At 40.8% G+C, this 24,865-nt stretch overlaps 1 protein-coding gene across 12 annotated transcripts in view; it reads left to right on the top strand.

Moving 5' to 3' along the window:
• Nucleotides 1-24,865, top strand: part of LOC148055247 (uncharacterized) — a 145,240-nt gene that overhangs the window by 109,506 nt on the left and 10,869 nt on the right. For 4 of the 12 annotated variants that reach the window (XM_087761650.1, XM_087761640.1, XM_087761647.1 and 1 more), the window contains 3 exons: nt 11,546-11,616; nt 13,989-14,930; nt 17,797-18,397. The exons of 2 other annotated variants lie outside the window; for them this stretch is intronic. In XM_087761650.1, coding sequence (XP_087617776.1) covers nt 11,546-11,616; nt 13,989-14,098 — 181 coding nt within the window. In that variant the 3' untranslated portion in view covers nt 14,099-14,930; nt 17,797-18,397. Of the gene's footprint in view, nt 1-11,545; nt 11,617-11,771; nt 12,048-12,074; nt 13,543-13,988; nt 16,897-17,338; nt 17,760-17,796; nt 18,398-24,865 lie in introns of those variants that run through there. 6 more of the 12 variants (XM_087761646.1, XM_087761642.1, XM_087761639.1 and 3 more) reach the window with 6 other exon arrangements.

Genomic DNA, 24,865 nt, shown 5'->3' with positions numbered 1-24,865 from the left:
CAGCAGTGCCTCGGGTCTGGTGAAGTACAGAGTGTTTCAGTGAGAATGTTGTTCTGGAAGCAGCAGTAGAAGGCACACGTTTTGGCTAGCTCATCTTGAGCCTGGGTAATAAAACCCATGTGGGCCCTCTTTGGATGGCAGAAGAGCCCCACTTAGACCAGATGATCCCCAAACGAGAGACGGTTACTGGTTCTAACCTGGATATCAAATCTTATTCCTCCTTTCCTTAATGCAATGCACATGTTATATCCTCTATCCAAACATGAAGAAGATAAGACTAGAGCAATCATTGCCATAAAAAGGAGTTTTGATTGTCTGTCCTATGATTGCTGTTTAGAAAAATGTGCAGATAATCAGTATCGCTGAAGGCTCTTGCCTCATTTTGTCTTCGTTCTTGTAATCTGAAAGACCGTGCAGTGTAAGTCGGTGACAAGACATGGACATGTAGCTGCCTTGTGGGTAGCATCATGCCTGGCTTCTGCATGAATATCCAAGATCTGTAGTGTTAAAGGCTTGGCGCTGCCTGAGTTCCTGCCATTCTGCTATGTGTCTTGGCACCATTCTCCTTGCTATGCTGTGATTCTTTTGAATTACATCTTAAAACTATTCTTCATTATGCAAGAAGGGAGAGTTGGTATTTTGGGGTTTTCCTCTTCTTACTGTTCTCCTCAGGACATGCAAATACAATTTTACATTGCATTTGTCATTCCATAAGCCTTTCCAAAATTTGTATCATTCCAAATGCAAGCTGTCAGATGGATGAAGTAATTCTGCTTGGAAATTAACCGAGGAATTGTAAGTGTTACTATATTAAGAGCAGAACTCAAATCTCATAAAGAAATCTCACGTAATATATATGCTTAATGTTTTCCTATAAAGAACAGCTATTAAGGAGTTCTGGAGTTCCAGGGTAACTTACAGGATATTCAAAGAGTGCCTCTCTTATTCTTCAGCTCTCGCCTTGATTTTATGCATGCAGCTCTTTAGTGGGCCCGAAGTCATTGTACAATCTTGTGGTCAGTGTGAAAAGCTGTGCGCGCGCCTTTTTTTTTTATCATGTATTTTCTGTTCACATATGGCCTATCAGTTCCTTTGCCACTTGAACTTTTGAAAAAGTATACAACACTGTTCACACACTGTCCTTTTGGAATGAAATCGTGCCTCTGCGACAGCTCTGCTAAAGAGGAAAGGGCATTAGTTACCTGCAGTTTGCATGGGATGCTGGAGAATGGGGAGATGTTGAATGGGAGCTTATCATCTATAGTCTTGGTTGTTAGTAAATCGTCAAACAAATCATCATCCGTGTTTGTAAATCTTAACTCCTAGATTCCTAAAGGCATTCTCCAGGTAAAGCAGAAAGAAAGAGTAATGCAGGACCATGCTCTCAAGGTGATGGATAACACTATTACTTGACTGAAGCTTAACTTAAGCACGGGGAAGGCAGGGCACGTAAAGACTCTCCCCAGGGCTGGAGTGGAAGTGAACTGTTCATCTCTATTTTTAAATGTCTCCGTTTCTTTTAGAATTATATTTAACGTTGCAATGCCTTTAGATGTCCAGCATATAAATTATTAGCATTTACATAGTGCACTTAGGAGAGACTGCAAACCAAGTTCTAGCATGACTGGCAAAGAAAGTATTTATGTAAGAGGTGACTGACAGCAACTTGTCCCACTCTGCTAAATTTCATCTGTGACTTGTGTGTCAAAAGTGAGTTCTTCAAAACCTCCAGCTCCCTTAATTTTTTAACCTGCTTGCTGGGAACAAGAAAATTTCTCTTTCCCAGCATTCTCCTTTTCACATTGCCCTTATTGCAAGGAGTGAAAAGGAGAAAAACCCAAACCAGAACACAAAAAACCCCAACACAACCTTCATTCCAGAGTCAAATTTGTAATGAGAATCTTTGGGTCTATTTTTGTCCAATTCCATTTGGACAAAATTCAAGAATTTGATTTTTCCCATTGCTTTACTTTGTACTCTAGTTGACTCGGAAAGCACAGGCTGAAACCAATGCTGAACCACAAAATTCAATTAAAACACAGGGAGTAAGCAGGGAGAAGAAATCAATGAGTGGATTATTCTATCAGCTGCTGTTCCCATGATGATCTTACCTTGTCCTGCACTACTAGAAGAGCTGTTGGGAAGTGGAGTCGTCGTAAAATCAGATCAAACGGCTGTGCGCTCTCAGCACACAGCAGAAGATTCGATCAATAGCATGAGCCTTTTCTTCTTTGCTTTCCTTCTAAGCAGCTGGACTGCCAAATCCCTCCATAGTATGGAGGCTAATCTCCTTTTTAATCCTCTACTCTCCCACTATGAAGTTAAGCAACAGTGCCTGAAACAAGCAGAAATCACTGCAGATGCCAGGCTTCTTAGGTATATATTTTACTGCTGTTATATGCATCTAGCAACTAAGTCAGACATTTGGAACAGAAATGTTTATCAATCATGAAATTACCCGTGAGTCTATCGAAAAAGAAAATCTAAGGCAGGAGGGAAACATTCTAAAATGCCAATATTTAATTTTTAATTTGTTCCTACTTCTATCATATAGTGTCACTTTTCCAGGTAGAGTATCATAGCAGCACTTCTGCAGGTTCACATCAAGGCTCCTAGAGACCAGTGGAAGCTAACAGAAAGAAGAGAACACGTTCTTGAGCTGAGCATGAGCTGTTTTAAAAACTGCCTATTGCTGTAGGAGCTTTTATTAAATAGATTGACAGTCTTCCTTTTGAAAAGGCAATGAGCGAAATGTGGTCTTTTTTTTTCTCTCTCTTGTATTCACTAATTATATTAATTTGGTTTACTGATGGAAAACAAGTAGTGTAAGCCTGTATGGATGGTCCTAAATCATGAAATGGCGAGAACACTGGAGGAAAAAGGGGTTGCTGGTGCCTCCCTTCAAAAAACTCACTATTATGTATCTGCACTGTGCAGAGCAACAGACTTCATGTGTCTTTGGTGATAAACAAACTGAAACATTTCACTCTAGGAAATGCATTTCAGCAAATTCATGTACCTGGAATAATTGCTACATCATAATACCTATTTTGTAGTTATACAGTGGTAGTTCTGATCCTGCATTCCCTACTTGAAACTTGGTCTCTTTCTTTGAAAGTTTGGTATTTTTAACGGGGTTTAAGTGGTAGATACCAATCTTTTGCTATTGAAGTGGGAGCTGTAAGGTATTTGGGATGTGAGATGGCCTGCAAGATTGTGTAGTGATGTACTCCGTTCATAGACTCTCCTGTGCACTCAGAAAGTACACCAATGAGAGTAATACCAGTGTCTGCTTACAGAAATAGATGGATAGACATAATCAACGTTGCTCTAGGTAGTTTGAGTGGCTTCCTGACCGTTAATCATAACAGTACGTTGTCTCTCTTAAGCACCTACAAGCAACCATAAACATGTCTTCCTTTCTGCACTTCTTTCAATATATTTACTTTTGTAGCAGAGAGGGGGAGATGGAAAATCCTCTGCAGTAGCCACAGAAGCTGATCTACCACTGAGCAGGCACATGGCCAACTGGATGCATGGCATATATGCAGACATCCGAAAGGACAGATGTATCAAATCAGATTTATGAGGTCAGTTTTCCCAGCCAATAAAGTCCAGATTGCTGTCTGCCCTGTTATAACCTTCCTGTGTTTAAATGGATGTGAAACAGATAATCCAGCCTTTGGCGGGAACAACACTGATAAAACACAAACATTATTTCTGTAGCCACATAAGATTATTTTTCCAATTCAGCAGAAAGTATTGGCTTGAAAATTGTTAAAAAGGTCACAGTATTTTTATACTGGTTGTGTGTGAATAAAAATTTTCTCAGTCCAGGGGAAGGGACAGAGGATGCTTATTTAGCAGACTATAGCAGAAAGGAAACTTGTATCTTACTGTAATACAGCAATGGCAGATATGTCCTGAGCAAACATAGGCTGATGATATCTGCTCTTCAAATACAGTAAATCAGCCCATGCTATTGTGAGCTTTGCGAGCAATGTGGACAAAACGCCAATTACAGTTTCATGAGCAAAGTATATCTGAAGTGTGAATGAAAGACCCAGTTGTAGTCTATGCCGCTGCTGTACTCTCAGGTGGAACAGACTCCATCTTGCTAGGTGTTTTGAGCTTTGTATGTATGAAGATCTAGAAAGGATTGTGAGAGCGCTGAACTCAAATGCCCTTGGCACGAAGAATGGTCCTGAGCCCTAGAAGAGGCTGGCGTTTCCTCCAGATGGGAGCCTGAAGGTTCCCACCTCACCACCCCGTGACTGGGACAGCAGAACGCAGGACTGTGTGATGTGTGATGCCTCGCAAGCATGCTGCTGAAGCATTCAGGGAAGATGGGGTGGCATGGGTTTAGCCGCAGCACGGAATGCTAGGCCAGGATTTCCAGTTTCACGGAAAAACGGCACGTGCGTGCGGACCCACACAGACTGCCTCCTGAAGGGCCGGTTGTAGCTGGTCAAGAGATTGTTCTATGCGATGGGACAATATGTTGAGAACTTTTCATCCTACCATTTATAATGATAACTGAACATGTTATTTTCCCATACCTGTAAAATTAAATGCAACTGTGCCATTATGATGGTGCTGTATCAGTTATCTGCAGTATAGCCGCCTGAAACATAAAGTTGCATTTTTCCTTTATTTTTGGTAAAACAAAGCAGTTTTCCACTCTATAAAATTCTTTCTCTCAGCAAACAAGCCTAAATTCTTTCAATATTGTTGTTTGAATCTTTATTTACTTATCCTATGGGAAAAAATGCAAATTAAAATATGAACATTATATGCGAGACACTTAAAGAAGATACTGAAATTGAATAGTAAAAATAGCTTTCTGATGGGAATATATTAAATAACATTGAACATAAAGGCTCATTGGCAGTGTCAATTGCCAGCTGCAAAAACATACAGTATTAGGATGGGAAACATACTAGGAAGAAGCAGGCACTTGGGAAGAATACATTAGTAAAAATGCTATTTTTATTTAAAGGTCTATACAGTCAAAGTTCATCTTCCAGTGTTTTCTAAAGACCAGGGTTTCAGTGGCACTGAAACTTTCAGACCAAACACATTCCTGGAATCATGTTGTCCTCACTAGAATCAAATGAGAAGAACCTAACGCATTACACTAAAACTTATTCTTGTTGTGGACTTCATAAGCTACTTTTTTTTGTCAGATTTGTGTTTTGCATTGTACAACTGCAGAAGGAAGCGATAGTTAGTGCCCCTAGGAAGTGGCAGGTTATGTTGATTGTTAAAGCCAGTAGGCCACACTGGCAACTATTATAGAAAAGAAACAGCAAAGACAGATAATTCAGATTTTAGGTTTTACAAAGCTGACACTAAAGTGAAACATTCACTGTGGCACCCTCACAAATGGCACAAAATGCATCGCTTTGCAGAACTGGACCTTCCCCATTTCTGGTGTAGCTTGCGCAACGTGAAGAATGGCTGATGTTACAAACACTTTCACAGACAATTTGTCTCATGCCTTCTTTTATCGTGCTGGAGCTTGTGTCCGATCTGTGACAGATTCCTTACCTCAGCTAGCGTTTGCCTTCACCTGCTGCAAAGAAGGCTTCCAACACTTTTCTTTGGGAGAGGTGTCAGGTGTGACTTTCTCCAGCGTCTCTGAGAAGAAAAGGCTCCTGTAATATCTTCTGAGAGCTTTCTAGCATTTACCATTTCTAGCATTTTAGCATTTTAGCATCTAGCATTTACTTTTGTACTGAGATAGAGATGTGCTAAATTGAAGCATTTGTCTAACTTCTCAAACAGCTTTATATTAAAATGTGTTTATATTAGAAATTAGAGCTCTATTTCTCAGGCGGTGCTCTACAGCAGGCACTTCCAGAAGACCATATTCTTTCAAGCTGCCATTTCTGCGTAAATTAGCAGAATAGGAAGCTTTTTAAAGTGAGATGTGGTTCTCTGTAGTTTTCCCTCAAAATAGGTAAGACCTTGTAAGTGGTTGCATCTTGTTACCTAACTGTCATGGTTTCAGAGAAGCTTCCATGAACCCAGGTGTCAGAAGAGAGGCACTGTTTACTCCTGCTCATTTCCTCACTTCTGAGGTTTTCAAGGACACATCTCAATTTACCATTGAGTGTATTTCAGCAAGGATGTTTGAAAACTAAATTAGTACCTTCACATTAGCTCCCAGCTAACAAAAAAGCAAGCAAGCTGTCGCTTCTTACTTAAATTTTATCTTGACCCTACGACATAAGCCTCAACTTCTGTTGCCTTGGCCTGAGTTTGCCTGTCCTAGACAACTGTAGGTGTTGGCTTAAAGATGCTACATGAATAAGATTGCATTTAGTACCCTATTGTGTGTTTGATGTCTTTTTTTGGGCTACTACTGATAACCTTTTGCCATTATGTAGGAGGTTTTGCTCTGATTTCTCCATTATTTTGTAATTTCTGTCAAAGTCATAGGGGTCTGTCAGTCTCCATCATCTACGTTGACAGCACTAGATCTTTGTTGGAGGATCTCCATGAAGCAGCATTGCTTATTCATTGGAGCTCATCTTCCTTTATAGGTCTCACCTTTTTCCTTTTCTTTTCAGTCCTTTCGTGCAGTAAGATGACTGTTTTTGCATGTAAGTGATCGCGTACCACATTTTCAGGCTGTCCCTTGGAATTACTTCACAACATGCTGACATAAATTGATACCTATAAAAAATCCCATATTAAATCGGCGTAATTAAAATAGCCACAAGTTATCCCCACCCCACTCTGTTAAAGGCATACAACGCTCTGCTGCAGGTTTTGGTTTGTGGATGCAAGCAACAAAACCAAAGGATCCAGATCTTTTATCTGCTCACACTAAGATGTCACAGTTACACAATGGTAAAAAGGCTCTGAACGTAGCATGCATTGGTTGACACATATGGCTGTTGCAAAGTGGATTTTGGAAGCTGAGGATATTTGGTATGTAGTCAGAACCACACAAAATATTGCCGTTTTCAGACTTTAGCATCCAGTTTTACCTTAGTGAAATAGATAGTATGACTGCCTTTGGACTTCGTGGCAGGCAGGTGAGCTTCCAGTTCACTAGAAGGCAAACTCCATTAAGCTACAACAAATGTTTCATGCTCCCACTGACCACAGTCGTTTGAACTGGCATAATGAGAAAGGAAATACAGTCAATCTATTTAGGCCCAGTAGTTTTAAGATTTTGTTCTCTGAATACCTCAGAGTCGGAATAGCTTTGCATTTATTGATGTGTGGACTAATACTGTGTCCCAGTAAAGGCTGGATGAAAATTTGGCAGTGTTTTGTTTCCTAGTGGTTTAGCAGCCATGATACTGTAAACCCGTGTGCATCTCCAGCACCCCAGATCTAGTCCAGCACACTGCTGTTTCTCTGAACATGAAGTTCAACAAGGCCAAGTGCAAGGTCCTGCACATGGGTCAGGGCAATCCCAAGCACAAATACAGGCCGGGTGGAGAATGGATTGAGAGCAGCCCTGAGGAGAAGGACTTGGGAGTGTTGGTTGATGAGAAGCTCAACATGACTCGGCAATGTGCGCTTGCAGCCCAGAAAGCCAACCGTATCCTGGGCTGCCTCAAAAGCAGCGTGGCCAGCAGATCGAGGGAGGTGATTCTCCCCCTCTACTCCGCTCTCGTGAGACCCCACCTGGAGCACTGCGTTCAGCTCTGGGGCTGAACATAAGGACATGGACCTGTTGGAGTGAGTCCAAAGGAGGGACACAAAGATGATCAGAGGGCTGGAGCACTTCTCCTATGAGGACAGGCTGAGAGAGTTGGGGTTGTTCAGCCTGGAGAAGAGAAGGCTCTGGGGAGACCTTACAGCAGCCTTCCAGTACCTGACGGGGGCCTACAAGAAAGCTGGAGAGGGACTTTTTACAAGGGCAGGTAGAGATAGGACAAGGGGTAATGGCTTTAAACTGAAAGAGGGGAGATTTAGATGAGATAGAAGGAGGAAATTCTTCACCATAAGGGTGGTGAGGCACTGGAACAGGTTGCCCAGAGAAGCTGTGGATGCCCCATCCCTGGGAGTGCTCAAGGCCAGGTTGGATGGGGCTTTGAGCAACCTGGTCTGGTGGAAGGTGTCCCTGCCCATGGCAGGGGGGTTGGAACCGGATGATCTTTAAGGCCCCTTCCAACCCAAACCATTCTATCATTCTGTGATTTACCATGGTGGAAAGAGGAAGTGTTTAGAATGTAATGCAACAGTTTCATCGAGAGAAGTCAAAAATAGTTGCTTTAGCAAACTTTAGCTGGAGGCTGGGTTGCTGGCATCTTGGAAGAGAATAGGAAATAAATCTCCTGCAGTTGGGGAAAGAATCAGTGACAGATCCTGTGTGAGAAGGTGCTTGCACCACAAAGGAAAAAGAGCTTCTGTCCTTTATCTTGTGTGCTTGCGGTTACAGTTATTCCATTAATTTTTGTGATGTAAATGTTAAGCACATGGTAAAGATTACTTCAGAAGTCTGACCTTTTCCATTTTCTTATTTCCCTTCCTTTAGTTGAATGGGGGAGGTAGTTACGGAATTGCCAACAAACCCTGTGAGGACCAGATAACAATAAGATGATAGTACACAAATGTCAGACTTCATCAAATTAATCCCAGGACAGTCACCCAGATGCGCTCATAGCAGATAATCTAAACACAAACATAACGTTCTAATCTCTGTCACGGTGACTCAGTAACAGATGCTGAATGCATCCATTTTAACCTTAAGGCAAAGCATCAGCATCTGTTACATAGATGTTTAAGGCAATGTTTTGAAGGTATTGCTTTTGTTTTTATTACAACTGCAATCACATTTCACAGTATTCAACTGTCCCTTGAAATTCTTAAAAGTAAGAACAATAAGCAGTGTAAAACATGGAGTAATTTCAGATGCAGTCAGAGCAATTAAGGAAGTTAAGGATAGTAAACCTGATGTACAGCATTCTATGGTTTTCTTTGGATGCTGTTTCTGGTAAAGGAGAAGTCTGTTGTCTAGAGTATACCTGTGGCTCTTCAAAAATTATTAGACTGAAATGTAAATATCTGGTTATGTATCACAGGTTGCTGGAGTCTATTTCTTTTTCATCTTTTTATTGTGGGTGCAGTGGTTCCGTGGGCTGCAGCCAGCCAGCCACAGCAACCGTGGGTTTTTGTTCCTTTTTCTGGATACTCTGAAGTTATGCTTCTTATTTGCATATGCTGTTTAATGAAGGGAATTCTGCAGTGTCTTCCACTTAGGAAAAAAAAAAAAAAAAAGATTGTCTCTGTTTAAAGTCTGCACTCGTCCTTATAGGCAAGAAAAAACAAAGTACGGAGTGGTATTTCTGAGGAGTTAATATCCCGAGGAACGGTGACTTTCCTTTTACAAAATTAAAGTGCAGTGTAGCAGATCACCAGATTCAACTTCTGATAGACTGGTATATTTTAGCCATCTAGCATTAGCAAATAATGCCCTAGAGTCATTCCCTTGAAAAGAAAAATAAGATTCACTGACTGCCACTAGGAGATGGGAACAAATTCCATATAGCACCTGAAAGGCTGCCAGCTGATCCATCAATGTAGCATTTATTTTCAAATAGTGTGATGTTTCACCTTTATTCCTCATTTGATTATTTTCAAATTTAAGGCTTTAAATATGCCAGGATGGTTAATCTGTAGGCTCAGGGGATTACTGTCAGATAATAAATTCTCCAAAGAGGGGTAAATAAACGCAAACTTCAGTCTTGGGGGGGCATGACTCCATGACACAAAAAAGAAACTGAATGTTAATTCAAATACCGAACAAAACCACGGCAGAAAGTTCTCAGACCAAGACTCCCAGAGGACACGGACACATAACTGCAAAATAAATACTAAGGAATCTTGGACATAAAGAAGTTCTATAAAAATTTAGTGCTGCCAAAAATATCACCTCCCATCCAGCCCAGATGATAACAGGTGACATTTGTATGTGGTCTTTCATATTCAAAAGACTTTACATGAAGAGCCAGATTCAAACTTCAGAAAAATCAGAGGGCTAAGTTTGGTCACCCAATTTTAAAATAGCAATGTGGAAAAAAACCTCTGTGTATCTACTGCACTACCATCAGCTGTCATCTTACTCTTTTATTTTAAACTTAATTAAGTCCCTAGAGACGGAGCAATCTTGGAAAGGCTTGGCTGTTTAGTGCATAGAGCCATGAGGCTCTGAAATGAAGTGGTTGCCTTCTCTGAGCTTCTCGGTAGGTAAATAGGATCAGATTCTAGAAATGTGGTGATCGCCTCTCGCGATCCCAAAGGGGTTGCATCCAACAGATGTTCTCAGAACATGGTTAGCGCTGGCCTGCAGGTTAGAGGTCCTTAGAAACAGTGGGGTGGGCTTGGCTCTGCTCTGCACTAGTGCTCACTCCTAACATAACAGGTTGGCAGCCAGAACACTCTTTCAGAAGATGGGACATGTGGGTTATTATGTTTTTACAGAAAGAAGAAATTCCCCTTGTGCCTGGATAGGTGCAATAAAAACTGACGCAGTGTAGGGAATGAGTGCAGTATGCTGTAGTGCCAGCAGCTGCGTTCACTGCCACGTTTCCAATGTATGGGGGCTACAGAGAATTTTTAAAACGACGTTGCGGGTGCCAGCTATTGAGTGAGTGGTTCCAGGCTGTGAATCCTACATGGTTCCTTACAGACTTGAGTAAAATACCCAGTTCCCAGTGAGCTGTAAGGTTTCAGATGTGCTCTAGCCTCATTGCCACTTTTTGGGGAGTCTTTGCTGGTTAGGCTGAGCCAGTTCGGCTTCCCGCCACGTGGCATGATAGTTGCTCTGGAGCGCCTTGTTCCCCGCATGTTGCAGTCCATTTAATCTTAGCACATGGTTCTGAATTCCACAGTTGAGATCAACCGTGCAAAACTTAGGTGTTTCAATCATTGATTTAAAATTGTCTGGAAAGATTTAAAGTGAAGACACACAGAATTCAGTGGAACTGTGATTATTTACATCAGCTGAGAGAGGAACTTCCCTGGAAATTATTGGCAACACTGGTAAATTTTGATATCGCTATTTTTTATGAATTTAGTTGTTTAATGATTTAACTTCCTCACAAAAATACATGTAAAATTATAGTGTAGAACTGAAGTTCATAATCTTTATGTAATCTGTTTTCCTCACAAAATGTAAGAGCAGAGAAAGCGAAGGACCTCCACAGTTCCTCTTCGTTTTCCTCTCCTGCTGTTCTCCCCTTGCCCTTGCCCTTGCCCTTGCCCTTGCCCTTGCCCTTGCCCTTGCCCTTGCCCTTGCCCTTGCCCTTTCTTTCTGCCACAGTATATGAACTACAGCTGTAGGCTGTGAAGGAATACAAGTGTCTTTCTCTGAGGAGACACCATTAGTTTCCACTTACTGACAAAGCATAATTCAGAGACTTTGTGCAATCTGCAGGTTTATGAATCAGCTGTAAAACCAGTTATCTTCAGTAAAAATTATTCCTCAGTCTCTCTGACTATAAACAGGGAATTTACTATTTGTTCTAGTTAGTGACGAAAGCAATCTACTGCTAAAGCATGTTTTTTCTTCTTTTTTTAGGAGACTTTCAAGTAAAATTTCACTTGTCCTTAGTGTGACGTCTCCACGAACTGAACTTATTCTGGTGACAGGTAAACTGTAACTGCATAGCTATAAATGTTTAATGTTGCTATATAAACGATAACTACACACAGTAGTACATGTCTCTCTTGCTAATGCGTTTAATTACATAAGTTCTGCAAGTAATGTAAGTGTATAAACTAAAACGACCACAAATTTTGCTTAGGCGAACACTCCCTATTTATACTTCTCTTTGGCGTACGTGAATTCTGCGTCTGCAGTACGCTGAGGCTGTCCTTCAGCAGAAGCCTTTAGCATGGAAGTCAGAGCTGCAGAGCAGGGAATAAGCTACCTTGTTACCTTGCTTGTTTGGAGTAAAAGTTATGTAGTTCTTGCTGAACAGTTGTTGTGCAAAATCCTGTTTATGCTAAAGCCTGGTAATGGGAAATGCACTTAAATGGAACCATGTAAAAACATAATAAAATTTCCTAGTCTGAAATTATATCAGAATCATAACAATATATTTCAGAAACCACATTTTGGTACCGAAACCGCTAGGCTGTCATGGTCTATGAGAGTAGAGTCCTTATACGTTGAAAGGAATGGTTTAGAAGGCAACGAGACGTGATGGAACAGTCAACTTCCAGGAAGTCCTGGAGGGGTCTTGAACCCAGGCTCATCAGCATCCATCAGTGAGTGGGGATGGGAAGATAAGGAGGAGACTCCGTTTTCATGGTACGCCCCAGTCTTCAGTCTCCCTGAGGAATTACAGGAGGGTGTTGTTACATTATGTGTCAAAGGACATCAAAGATAAAGGTCCGTGTGGGTAATGTGAAGTGACAGACCAGGATAAAAAAACCCTCAAAAACCTAATTTTACATTTATAGTAATTGGCTCTCAGCTGACTATTAAAAATAAAGCAAAATACCTATAATAGTCCTTGGAGGTTTTTGCTTTTAATTAGTCTGTAACAGTGAAAAAAAGCAAGGTGTCTTGCAGAATAAATTCTGTCACTGTAAAAATTCCCCGTGCACACACGTGCAGCTCTCATTCCACTGCTTCAGAAGGAAGAACTGGAAAAGGTTTAAAGAAGGGTGAGAAGGACAATGAAGAGTATGCAATTATTTTTCATGCAGAAGCAGCCTAATAATTTGAACACTTTTGTCTGGAAAGGAGTAAAATAATGGGGGGAAAGGGAGAGATCTGATAGAATTCTGTTAAGTCATGAGAGGCAGAGCAAAGGTAATGCTAGCGTGCTTTCTACAACATGAGAAGTAGGGGGCAACAAAAGCCACTCTCAGAGTAAAGAGAAGATGACTGTTCCTCCCGTGGCTGTAGAATGTTGTGAACATGGGAAATTTGTATGGGTTCAAGGGAAAATGAACATATTCCTGGAAAGGAAATCCAGGGAGGACCAATGCTGTCTTCTGATTTAAGAAACCCCTAACATGCAAATTTCTGGAGGGTGAGAGAATATTATGGAGCCCTTTAACATGCGTATGTCCTAATCTTACACACTTCCATGGTTACCCTTCAGACATTATTGTAGGAAGCAAGATATTTAGCTAAAGAGATGTTTGGCCCGATTCGCTACTTATGTGCAGGCACTTTGTGTTGGAGGGAGGTTAAATATTTGTTACATTTACTTGTCGCACCATAGCATGGAATTTATTGAAAAAGGAAGTCCAATTACGAATTTTGTGGCTTTTACATTGAACATGACAGTTGAAAATGGACGTTTTCTTTCCATTCAAGTTTTTTTGCCTTTCGCCTCCACAGAAGGTTGAGTGGAGGAGGGAGACCCTGCTTTCATGTTGCTTATTTACATGCGGCTTTTAGACTATTCAGTTCTGAACAAACAGTGCTCTGGCACTTCAAGCTGTGAGCAGAGAGCAGTTGGCTACCCGAGATACCTATGACTGGCAGCGTAAGCATGAAGAAGAGTAAAAGGGTACAGAAAAACAGTGGATGCTCCCTGTAGTACAAGGATTTCTAAGAGTGAGAAAGTAATTTTTACATCCTGTTATATTCCTAGTGATTATATATATGTAATATATAACATATAACATATAAAATATAATGCAATTCTATTGTATATTATACATAATATAATATAATATATATTGTATATCATTATATATATATTTCTGGGCAACACTGTTAGTCATATGATTTAGTTTTAGGTAGTCCTGCACGGAGCAGGGAGTTGTACTCGATGACCTTATGCGTCATCGAGATATTCTATGATTATTTAAGGAAAAATATTGTGACTTGTATCCAGCCCCGGCCCAGAGCAGGCTTGTGTTACGGCTTGTGCCGTACTGTCATCAGACATTTGAAGACCAGGCTTTTCCCTCCTGGGGTGAGAGCCCACCGAGCAGAGCATGTGGCTTTCGTCCTGCGTCCTCACACATTCACGCAGTAAAGTCTATTATCATTTCAGACCTCCGCGCACATAATGTAGCTGCCCCCGGGAACCAGGGGGATGGTGACTGGTTAACGCCTCTTCCAGTACAGGCACCAGGTGGGTCCAGCAGCACCAGCAGCAAGTAGTTTTAAAACAGAGGAGACGTTCACGGCGCGGAGGCTGGAACTGTGCTGCTGAAAGCATACCTGTGTTTGTGGGACAGCAGCTTCCAAAATTCCACGAATTTTGTGCTGAGAGTGCATTTTACCCACTCAAAACACACCTGGAGCTCCGTGCTAGCAGCTGCTTCGCCTCTGGCTGATGCAGCCGTCAGTGGCTCACTAGGTGGTGCAAAATCTCTCTAAACCTCACGTCCTCTCTGCAGAACCTGTGGCAGGAATTAGAAGTGGTCACAAAAATTGGATAGACAAACTGCTTCATAGGTTTCACTTAAAAAAGGCTAATCGTAACCCGACAACTAGTGAATTGAACTAAAAATAAAAATGTACTGCAGTTGGTTATTTTTAATATCTGATTTTTAGTTTATTGGAAAATTCTCCACATGTATCAAGTTTACCTTGATCTGTGGGGACTTATGATACAAACGAGACTACTAACCAGGAGTTTTTTCCAAGGAATGATACGGTTATCATTAGCCTTCAAAAAGCCTTACATAACAGTCATAAGTCCAAAAATTTTTGGAGAAAATACGCCATTAATGAAATGCCGTGCACATTTGTATGAACGGTGGGGATGAGAGGATCCGAACACTTGTTAAGTGCTGATGTTACTCAGTTTAAACATGTTTACACATACATGTCTGGGCATTTACACTCTGCTGTGGGAAACCCCGACTGAGTGACATACATTTTTTTAACTCGCTTTTTTCTTTCTGGTTTCCATGTCTCATTGGACTGATGAGTGGCTTGGAAGAAAGAGAGAGTGTCCCTGGAGAAGATTTCTAATTTTGCTCCCTGGGTGAGCAGAAACTTTTACAGAGCAGGCTGCAGACTGGTGCTGGTGGAGGAGGGCTGGGAAAGGTCAGGGACCCCTGAATCTTGGCTCTTTTTTCAGCAACTTTGCTGGTAAAGCCCCGTAGACATTCTCCTAGGCTCTCTGCTTAAGACGGGAGACAGATCATTTCCCCCTCTAGATTTATAAGACTGGTTAAGGTTATGGCATCCTTAAGACCCATGAGGCAGCCAGGATCTATGGAAATAGCTGGGAAAACTGCAAACACAGAAAATGAATGAATGCTGCCATTTTTGTAAAAGCAATTTCAGTTTGAACTTCTCTCACCAAGCCACTTAGACAGAAGATGCGCCTGTTTGCTGCAGGCATAAGCTTGAACAATCTATACTTGGAAGGCAAAATTCTGGAAATTTTGTTTCTCTAACTCCAAAACATTCTGGTTTTACTATTTTGTTTTTTAAAATAATATGGTCCTTTTTGAGGCACACATAAATATAGTGATGCTCCTTTTGTATCTCATATACAATACCAGCAAACTAGCTGTCAGCTTGCTTAAATGAATGTTATATGTAGCAGTAGATTTATTAAACTGTTCCACCTTGTTTTTAAATAAATTTTAAAATGTTGTGGTTTTGGGAAATTAAAGCTTTCACAGCAGTGGGTTTTTTTTCTTAAATCAGTGGGATGAAGCATTTCATTTGAAAAGTTACGTCTTCTGACAATTGTAGGAGAGTTTATACGAATAAAGCATTTCATTTTAAAGTAGAAAATCTAAATCATATAAGTAATGTCATCTATTTTCATACTCTGTTTAGACAGTCTTGCAGGCTACCAAAGTACATTTTCTGGCATGTTGAACTTAGTTTTCTTTTATACCGGAGATAGGTGAGGGGCGATATCAGATATCTGCTAGGAAATCTTTCTGTGGTTTTGTGCCCCTCTCCCCCGCCACACGCTCAGGCAGGATGCCGATGATGGTGGAGCATCCAGGAACCCCCGGGAGGCCTTATTTGTAATGCAAGGTTAAAACACACCAAGTTTAACTTAATATTCCAGTGTTTTTTATGGAAAGTGGAAACAGATGGAATAGGCAAAGGGATAGTAATCATGTGTCTAACACTAACCAGAGGGGGGGAAAAAAAGCAGCTATTTGCTCATTGGTGTTTGCTTTTTCTTCTTGAAGATGTTCATGCAGTTCAACATTTGTTTTAAAAAACTCAATGAGCACATTCATATCTCTTGGCTGCTGGCCTGACAATGAATTACACATGGGCGTCCTTGCAGAAGGGTGATTGTCTTGCGTGGTACCGGTAATGGCACTAAAAGATGCTTTCTTAGTCTGAAGCCAAATCTTAGCGTGAAGCAGGAAAAGGAAACACAAGTAACTGACTATGGTAAGAGTGAGCAAAAGTCTGGTTAATCAGAAAATAACAGTATTTTTGTCTAAGACTTTTTCATATTAGAGAGGAAATTTGGTAGTGCCTTTCTTGGTAATTACAAGGACAAGGTGACAGGAAGCACTGTTCTGCCCAGGTCTCTACTGACACTGAAATAGGTTAAAAAAGCTCACATAGATGTCAAGAACAGCAATACCAAAAATTGTCTGTGATGAAGAATCAGTGAATGAATTATAGTAACACATAAATAGTGTATCTGAATGACAAAAATTCCTAGTTTTTCTTACTGAAGGAAATATTTTTTGGCACATGCAAGATATGTAACATAAATGTTTTTGAAACAATACATATATAATTGCTGTATTATACGAAATTATTTTTCTTAACCCCTGATATTGAATTGCATTATTCCTGTGTCTGTAATATCTGAGCTCAGGTTTTGTTGCAGAGGATTTCTTTCTCTCTCACTGCCTGCTGATACAGTTCGTCCTTGTGAGTAAGGCTTTTTCCCAATCTAGAATATTTCCTGAGAACAGTTTGCTTCCTCTGTACCATGTGAGTACGGGCACACCAATCAGGCAGCTGCACTTCAGCTGTTCTGAACTGCAAGGAAATTAGTTTTAAGAATTCTTCATCTAAACTAATTCAGCATGCAGTGTAATTCTTTTATATTTGTATTGCTTCATTAACTACTAAGATCAAACTTATAAATTAACCAAAGCCAAGACTTCCATCCCTCTTTTGCTGTCTATTTTCATTTTTTTCTTAACCGTGTCATATCATACATCCTATTGCTGCTCAGCGTTTATACGTATTTGGACTTCATCTGACCAGAAGTTGTTTGATTTGACAGATTCTGTATTTGCGACATCAAAATATGTTGCTATGGAAAAAGTTACGAGTTCTAATTAAAAATGCAGAGGTCACAAGTTTCCCAGAACCAGCAGGGCATAGATCCTAGGAGAAAAGAATCACAACATAAAAAATCCAGTGATATGTCAATCTGCAACTTTCCAGATCTGAAAGGAGAACAGCAAGCAAGCATTCAGAGAAAAACACAAGGCTGAAATTTTGATCAAGCTCCCCTGCGTTCGTTCAGATGCTGTATGTCTGCCTTCCCGCTGGCACAAGTTGCTTCTGGAATTCATGCAGAGCACTGATATTGGAAATGTCATCCTAATGCAACTTAAAAGAGGAGAGAGAGAAATTAGATGGGAATTAGTAGAGAGAGAAATTAGACCTGCCTGGTCATCCTTTCAAATCAAATACCCATATTGAAATAATCTCCATGTAACGGTGTTGAGTGTTTTGGCAACTACGTGCATCCATCGCTTCCTTTGAAAGTTCGTCCATATTCAGTTGTCTCATTGATTTCTCTTCAATACCTCTTTAGCTGTTTAACTGTTTACAGTTTCCCCTTCTATAAATTTTTATTTGTAAACAATTATTCTGTCTTTCCACTCCTTTTGCTCCAGTTTAGCCAAACTACGAGAACCGTCGGTACAAGCGCAGGCTTGAGTTAGAGGAGCCTGAGCCGTCCTCCCCGTGGCAGCGCCCTGCGCACACAGCATCTCAGCCAGAGCTCAGGGTTGAAGAGCAGCTCAGCTGTGACGAGCTTCTGCTCAGTACCACGCTGATACGAACACACCTCTTCTGCGCTATGTTGGAGATGTCTGCAGTAGTGTGTTATGTGACATAGTCAAGACATAACCATTTTTGCTCAAAACGTATTTAGCTTCTAATCTTTTCACAGTGTTGGACCTCTCAGTGCTTCCACTGCAGTCATTCTTTTTTTTAAAAATGACAAATACTGTGTAATTGTCTTCCAAGTTTGTGCTTTCTGCCTTCCAGTAGTAGGGCAAAGCAGTTTGTCTCTTCGAACTCCGTTCTGCAATCTAAAACCAGTGATGTGTTGCTACTACAGCACAGTGCCAAGTTATCTCTGGTTTCCTCTCAGGATAGCTGCTAAGTGTATTTCTGTCCTATGGAGATGGGAAGCTTGCAGTCTGATGGGTCCTGCTCACCCAATTACTCTTCTAGATACAAAAAAAAAATAAATAAATATCATTTCACTGATGACTGAGCTTGCCAAAGTACAAAATGTCTGTGAGTACAGCATTTTGTTCTCCAGCGGGAAGTTGCCATTTAACAGCAGGTCTCATCACGCACATGTGCAGCTTCTTGTAATCAGCCAAGACTCAGCCTGAGATTCACATGGCCCGTAGGGAATGACTCTCGTGACTGAAGGACAATCAGAAATGGTTCTTGTAGGTAAGCAGACGATTGTTTTTATGTGTGTTTTGATAAACCATCTGTGAGCTTTTGCTTAAGGTTTCAGTTATCTGCTGAAGATCTTACAAAAGGTACAGCATGAGACTCATGCAGTAGACTTACCATTCCAGTTTAATGCATGTATGCATACGGGATTTTTTTTTCCCAGTTCCTACGAGAATTCTATACTTGTTTTATTGCCAGTGTTATATATAGCTCGCTATCATGGCTGTGGCCTCAGGCCACATCCCTTAAACTGAGGAGATAGACAGTCAAGAGGAATACCAGAACATGAAACGGACTTTGTTGTTAGCATAGCCCTTTTTTCATAACTACAGAAACTGGCATTGGGATTATGTATTTCAAAGCCTATATGCATCATTTTAGTCTAATAGAAAATGGCATAATTGATAAATCAACAGCAGATATCTGCCCCCCTCTCCCCTTTTTAGGTTTTAAACTACCATATCTAATTAGGATGAGGGCTAGATGCCTTCATGAGGGCTTACGAATGCTGATCTATAGTTTTATGAATGTAGAAAATGTCATTCTTCTGTATTTAATGAGTCTTGTTTATATTTTTGAAGTCTATGAACTGAGTTAATTACCATGAAAAATTCCACGCAGCTGCCTTGAAACTGTTTTACCAGCTATTTCCTTTTACCATTCTTTGTTTTTTAATAAGGCAAGAAGTTTTCAGATAGTTACAGAATATATTCAGGATCAGGATCCACAATTAAGGTCTTTCTATTGAACTGAAGCAATGTCAGATCTTAACTTCCTTGCTTTAATTCTAAGCCACACTACAGAGACTGTGTGAATTCAGATGGCAGTTTAGAGGGCAACCATGCTTCTGAGAGGTACGGACTTTACACTTTGCCCACTTCTACATTAATCATTTACTTTGTGCTTTTTAATAAGTGTACAAATTAAGCTCATCGTTTAAAAATCCTTCCTGTATAATATAATATTAGAGACTGAAAATAATAATTTTCTTAACTTTGTGTGCAGATAGTACAGCTCTGTTTTCGATCATAAAGCAAAAAAAACAACATACCACAGTCATTTTACATAAGCGTGGTATTTCCATTTTCCCATGTTAATTGTGGAAGTATTTTTATTGCTATCTGTCTTTCCTCTGAGTTTATTTTTTTTAAAAAAACAAGCAAGATACTCTGAAAGAGCAGTATCCCAAAGGGAAGCTGTGGAGATCTTGCCTTGAGTGGAGTCTCCTGAAAATTTTCTCAGCCCTGAAGACTTCTAGAAGGCAAGAACCCGGAGTAAAACTGTTGCGGAGAGCTTGCAGTAACAGGATAGGCTCCGTAAACTGATTTTGTACTAAAAATTTGATTCAGAGTGTTGCTAAGCGCAAACAGAAATATTTTTCTGTTAGTTGCCAAACAAGCGGAAGACTTCCTGAGTTTCTTTTCACCATTTGGAAATCTAAAAAGGGGGGGAGCGGAATTCTGTCTGGCCTATCAGGGTCTGCTTCCCTTACCAGGCTTGTTTTAACCCCGTTTGTGTTTCTCCAGAAAGGGTGTAAAACCAGCATCAAACCACAGTCTCATAATTGGAACCCACTTTATTCAAGTACAAGGCAACAGAACAATGCGAGGTGCTAAGCGAGGCATTCTGTCTTCTAAAATGGGCTAGGATATATACTGGAAATTAAAAGAAAATGTAAAGTCACTTAGTAATAATTCCATGTGAAGATTTTCACAGTGACGTTAGGCCAAAGATATTTCTCATGTGCGCTGATGATTTCAGTTAATGAAGACAGTTATGTGGAAATGTTTTTATGTGATTATAGGATGAAGAAAATCTGTGAAGTCATTAAAAGAACCATCCATTTCAGAGCAAACCATATAAGGCGCACAGAATTCGACCACGCTGACAGAGACTAGGCAGTAGACCAGCACTTAAAGAAAAAAGCCCCTTAGAACAGAGAAGTAGCTGTCCTTCCCCTTCTGCCTCCCTGCCCAGGCTTTCAGCAGTGATCCTCTCACTGCTTCTTTCCTGAGGATTTTTACACCTCTGTTCTGTGTCTGTATGTTCTATGTGATGGCTATTTTGGTTTACTATGGCTATTTTGAGCCTTCATATGGCTATTTTGAGCCTTCAAAAACCTATGGCAGGTTTTTGAAGGCTCTAAGGCTGAGGAATACCATGCTGGTATTTTCACTTAACCTACCTATATGAATGGGACAATATTTAAGCCATATGCTTGAAAAACCTTGCCAATCAGTACTGAATGGCTCTACCTGCCCCTTATGGCTGCACCTGGAAGGAGCAGGCATACCTGGAGATGACTGGCTCTGCTCTTGAAAAGGGAGCTGGAAAACTCATTGAAGGCATGTCCCGGATAGAAGGTCGCTGTGGGTGGCAGATTTGCATCCAGCCAGCCCTCAGAGAGGCATCAGTTCCAGGCAGGGGCCTTGAAAGGGTATTGATGGCAAGGGCAAGCTTTTTTAGTATCAAAGCTTCTTGGATTTTATTTTTGACCTTATTAACAACTAAAATACCTGGGTATTCTATACTATATATAGTACTATAACTGTGGCCAGTAGATCTCATGCTCCTCTGGAGAGGAAGGACTCTGGAACTTGGGTTTAGTTGAAGTGCGTTCTTAAAACAGTGCTGCTGTTATCCCAGAGCCATGCTGGCTTTGGCCTAGAAAACTGGCTTTGTGGGACACAGTTGGCCTTCCTGCTGGAATGTATGTCTGGAAGGTTGACTTGCAGAGAAGAGCTGTAAGAGCTCTATCAATACTTAGAGGAGGTGGCGGGTGAGTTATAACAAAGATGTGGTAAGAAGACTTCTGGGTTTGGGAGAGGCAGGTTTAGGTTGGGTATTAGGAAAAACTTCTTCACGGAAAAAGTAGTCAGGCCCTGGCCCAGGCTGCCCAGGGAAGGGGCTGAGTCCCCATCCCTGGAGGGATTTAAAAGCTGGGGAGATGTGGTGCTCAGGGACACGGGTTACTGGTGGCCTTGGCAGTGTTACGTTAACAGTTGGACTCGATGATCTTAAGGGTCTTTTCCAATCTTAACGATTCTATGATTCTGTGATTCTATATGATTCTATGAAACGGGTTGAGCACGAACTCTAAATCTAGGCAATAAGGAGCATGGCAAGAGCAGGCTTTTGTGGCACTGTCGTCAAATGAGAGTACTATTTAACGGAAGAGGAGTTACCTGCAATATGCATGAGGTCTGTCTGGATTAAAGGGGTGTACAGTAGTGTGTATCAGTAGGCAGATTGCTTCGCTGGCTCCGTACATTTCCCGCCAGCCGTGCACCCCCGACAGCGATCCCGCAGGTGCTCTTGTTCCAGACACTCAAGTGCGTTTCCCTTACTTTGTCCCTTGACGGTCAATGCTGGCAGTACAGCACGGACCATCAAATGGAATTGACAAACCCGAGTGCGAGTTTGTATTGATTTCTGTGTGGGGACAGATGCTGCCACAGGCTAGTTTCAGTGTTAACGGCGAGAAATAAAATCTGGGAACTTCCCTTATCATAATGCAAGTATGGATCCTAGAAGAATCTGGCCAGGGTCTTAGTTAAACATGTTGATACTAAATAAGTCTTTGCCAACCTTTAAAAATGAAAGCATGCTTATGCAGAACTGTAACCAAAACCCATTTTTTGGTTATGAGCTACAAGTCAATTTACTAACGTCAGACTATAGATTAGATATGACTTGCCAAAAATAACTATCAAAGCAGGTCACCATTGTGCATATGAGACAGGTTTTTCCAGAGGCTAATACTGTTGTGGTATTCTGTGTTGGTTGTGCAAATTAATAGACTGTAAGCTCATTGCAATTTAGGACAAATTAAGTGTCTTTTTACTATGCGCTTAAATACTGTCCTACCTGAGCTGACCGGTTGCTTGTGGCTGTTAGTTTAAAAACACATGCTTTTTAACAAAACCGTGCACTTGCTAGATCTGTGGCCTCTGTTCAGATCAGTTGATTGGAAAAAGCAATTTAGCCTTGTATTTGCTGTCTGCCGAAGCTGATCTGGTATGCCGCAGTCAAGCTGACCTCCTGAAAAACCTCCCAGTTTGTTTAGATGTAATCAATAATTTGGGATTAACCAACATGCTGATCTTCGTATTCTGTGATATGTACAAGTTAAATGTGTATCTTCAATTGACTTTCGACAAAACCTGCAATGGAAAGAGCAGTGTTTTCATTACGGTGCTCAAGCGTTATTCTGCCAGTGACGTTGCTGCTTTGTCATCATCCCCGATAAGAAATTCTGAATAAATACATGCTTATAGGTGCAGTTAGCAAAGGACGCAGAATAGTTTACCAGTATGTACTCCCAGTAGCGCACACCAAACTTGTGAAGTCCCATTGCTTTCTGTAACCCTAACAATTGGACTAAAAACTATATGAAACAATCCTTAGTTGCAATGCTTCATGAAAAAAAAATCGGAGCTAACTCTCATGCACCGAATGTATTGAGTACCCGTGATCCCGTTTTTCATCACTGCCAGTTTAGCATAATGTCATCATCTACAGCAAGAGACAAGTGGGTTTGTTTTGTTGGTTTTGTTTGGTTGGTTTTTATGCAACAGCTAGAAAAACTGCATGGAGTTACTACCGAGAAGAAGTCATTCCCTTTCAGTCACTTTCATCTGAAGAGTTTTGAATGTAATGTTCCATACATAAAGGTCTTTGAGATTAGAAGAGTAAACTCATGGGTCTTGTAAGTGGATTTACTGTGATAGCCAGTAGGAGACGCCAGCTCGCTGAGGGAAATCGTATCGACGTGTGATTTCAAGTGTTTTTGTCGCAAATGGAAGTAAACAAAGCAGTGAAGTATTTTCATCCTCTGTAGTATTTTCATCCTCTGTGAGCTTATCTACTCACAGCCCATGGTACTTTCAGGGGAGGGAAGTACACAAAGAAGCCCCGCTCTCCCAGAAAGAGGCAAGTACCCCCGGCAACAGAGGCCTTTCCTGGGGCTGACGGTAGCCAAGTTCTTCTCCACTGCTATTTGCAAAAGCAGCATCCAAGGGAAGGCATGCACAATTCTGTCTGCTTGGTTAATGTATCTGTGTGGATGTCGAACTTTTTCTTGAAAGAATAAATGCATTATTTAAACATACATAGTGCCACTCGCTCCTGTAGAGCAAAATAAAGATGGAAATATCATTTGCACTCTTTCAAGTTAACTTAAATTGATGCTATAATGTGTGTGAGTGCCTTGGGCAGCAGGGTGTTACACAGTATTCCCGAGACTTTCACACGAGGCTGCCTTTTGTCTTTGCTTTGAGTCATCCATTGATTTCCAGCAGGGAATCGGCCTGCTCAAACCATACAGTAGAGTAACTTTTCTATTCTAGGATATACAGCTCAACTTGTGCAGATGGAAAGCAAATAACTTAGATTAAACGACAGGACTAATACATGGTAAGGCAGTATTGATGTTCTTCAGAAATCGGGATGATACATAAACATGCATTTAGCATCAATCTCTGTAGCCTTATAAGAAGACTCTTTGTTTTCCTACTTCTTAGGCTTATGGTCTTATTTCCATTAAGAAAATTGGCATTTTTCTAGTGGTATGTTTAAACTGACTAATCCAAATTCTAAATCTTGAGGGGGTGAGGACAAGGAATGCTTTCGGACTAGATCTGGAGGTAGTATGAGATGGTAGTTAGAACCTCCCTGTTTGATTTCAGGGGTTTGGTTTGTTTGTTTGCTTGCTTGTTTTGACTGTCAGAGGAACTATACTACTATGTAAGGACTCGTGTACTTAGGGCTCCCATACTTCAGAAAGTTATTGTGAAAAGTTTTCTTCTAGGTGGATATTCTGTCGCGGATGGGGTCTCGTTTTAGAATCAAGCTAGCATTAAGTAATTAACTAATATCTCTCACTTCCATATCAAGGGACTAGATTACCAGGCATGGGCAGGTAGAGAAAAAAGGTTCTTTCAGCTCCATCATTAGAACTGATGTTGGCTATGATCAAATCAATATAACAAGATGTAACACTTTCCCCCACCCTTAAGAATTTATGTTGCAACCTTTTAAAACACAGTCTGACAGGTACTCTTTAAAAAAAGAGATTAAAAAATAATTGTACAATATGTAGTAAACTTTTTTTCTTTCCTAGCTTTTTTGCCAAAACTGAAGGGGTGTAGGGGGTCAGTGCTGATCCTCAGGGGCAGTAATAACAAATTCTCATGGCAACTAGAAAATATCTTTGCTAACAGGACACTTTTCTACTGTAATAAACAGCCATTAAAATAAAATGATCTT

Source organism: Nipponia nippon, unplaced genomic scaffold (genome assembly GCF_047370975.1).
Source record: "Nipponia nippon isolate SJK-2023a ecotype South Korea unplaced genomic scaffold, ASM4737097v1 scaffold_25, whole genome shotgun sequence".
NCBI lineage: Eukaryota > Metazoa > Chordata > Aves > Pelecaniformes > Threskiornithidae > Nipponia > Nipponia nippon.
This window is presented reverse-complemented; position numbering and strand designations above follow the sequence as displayed.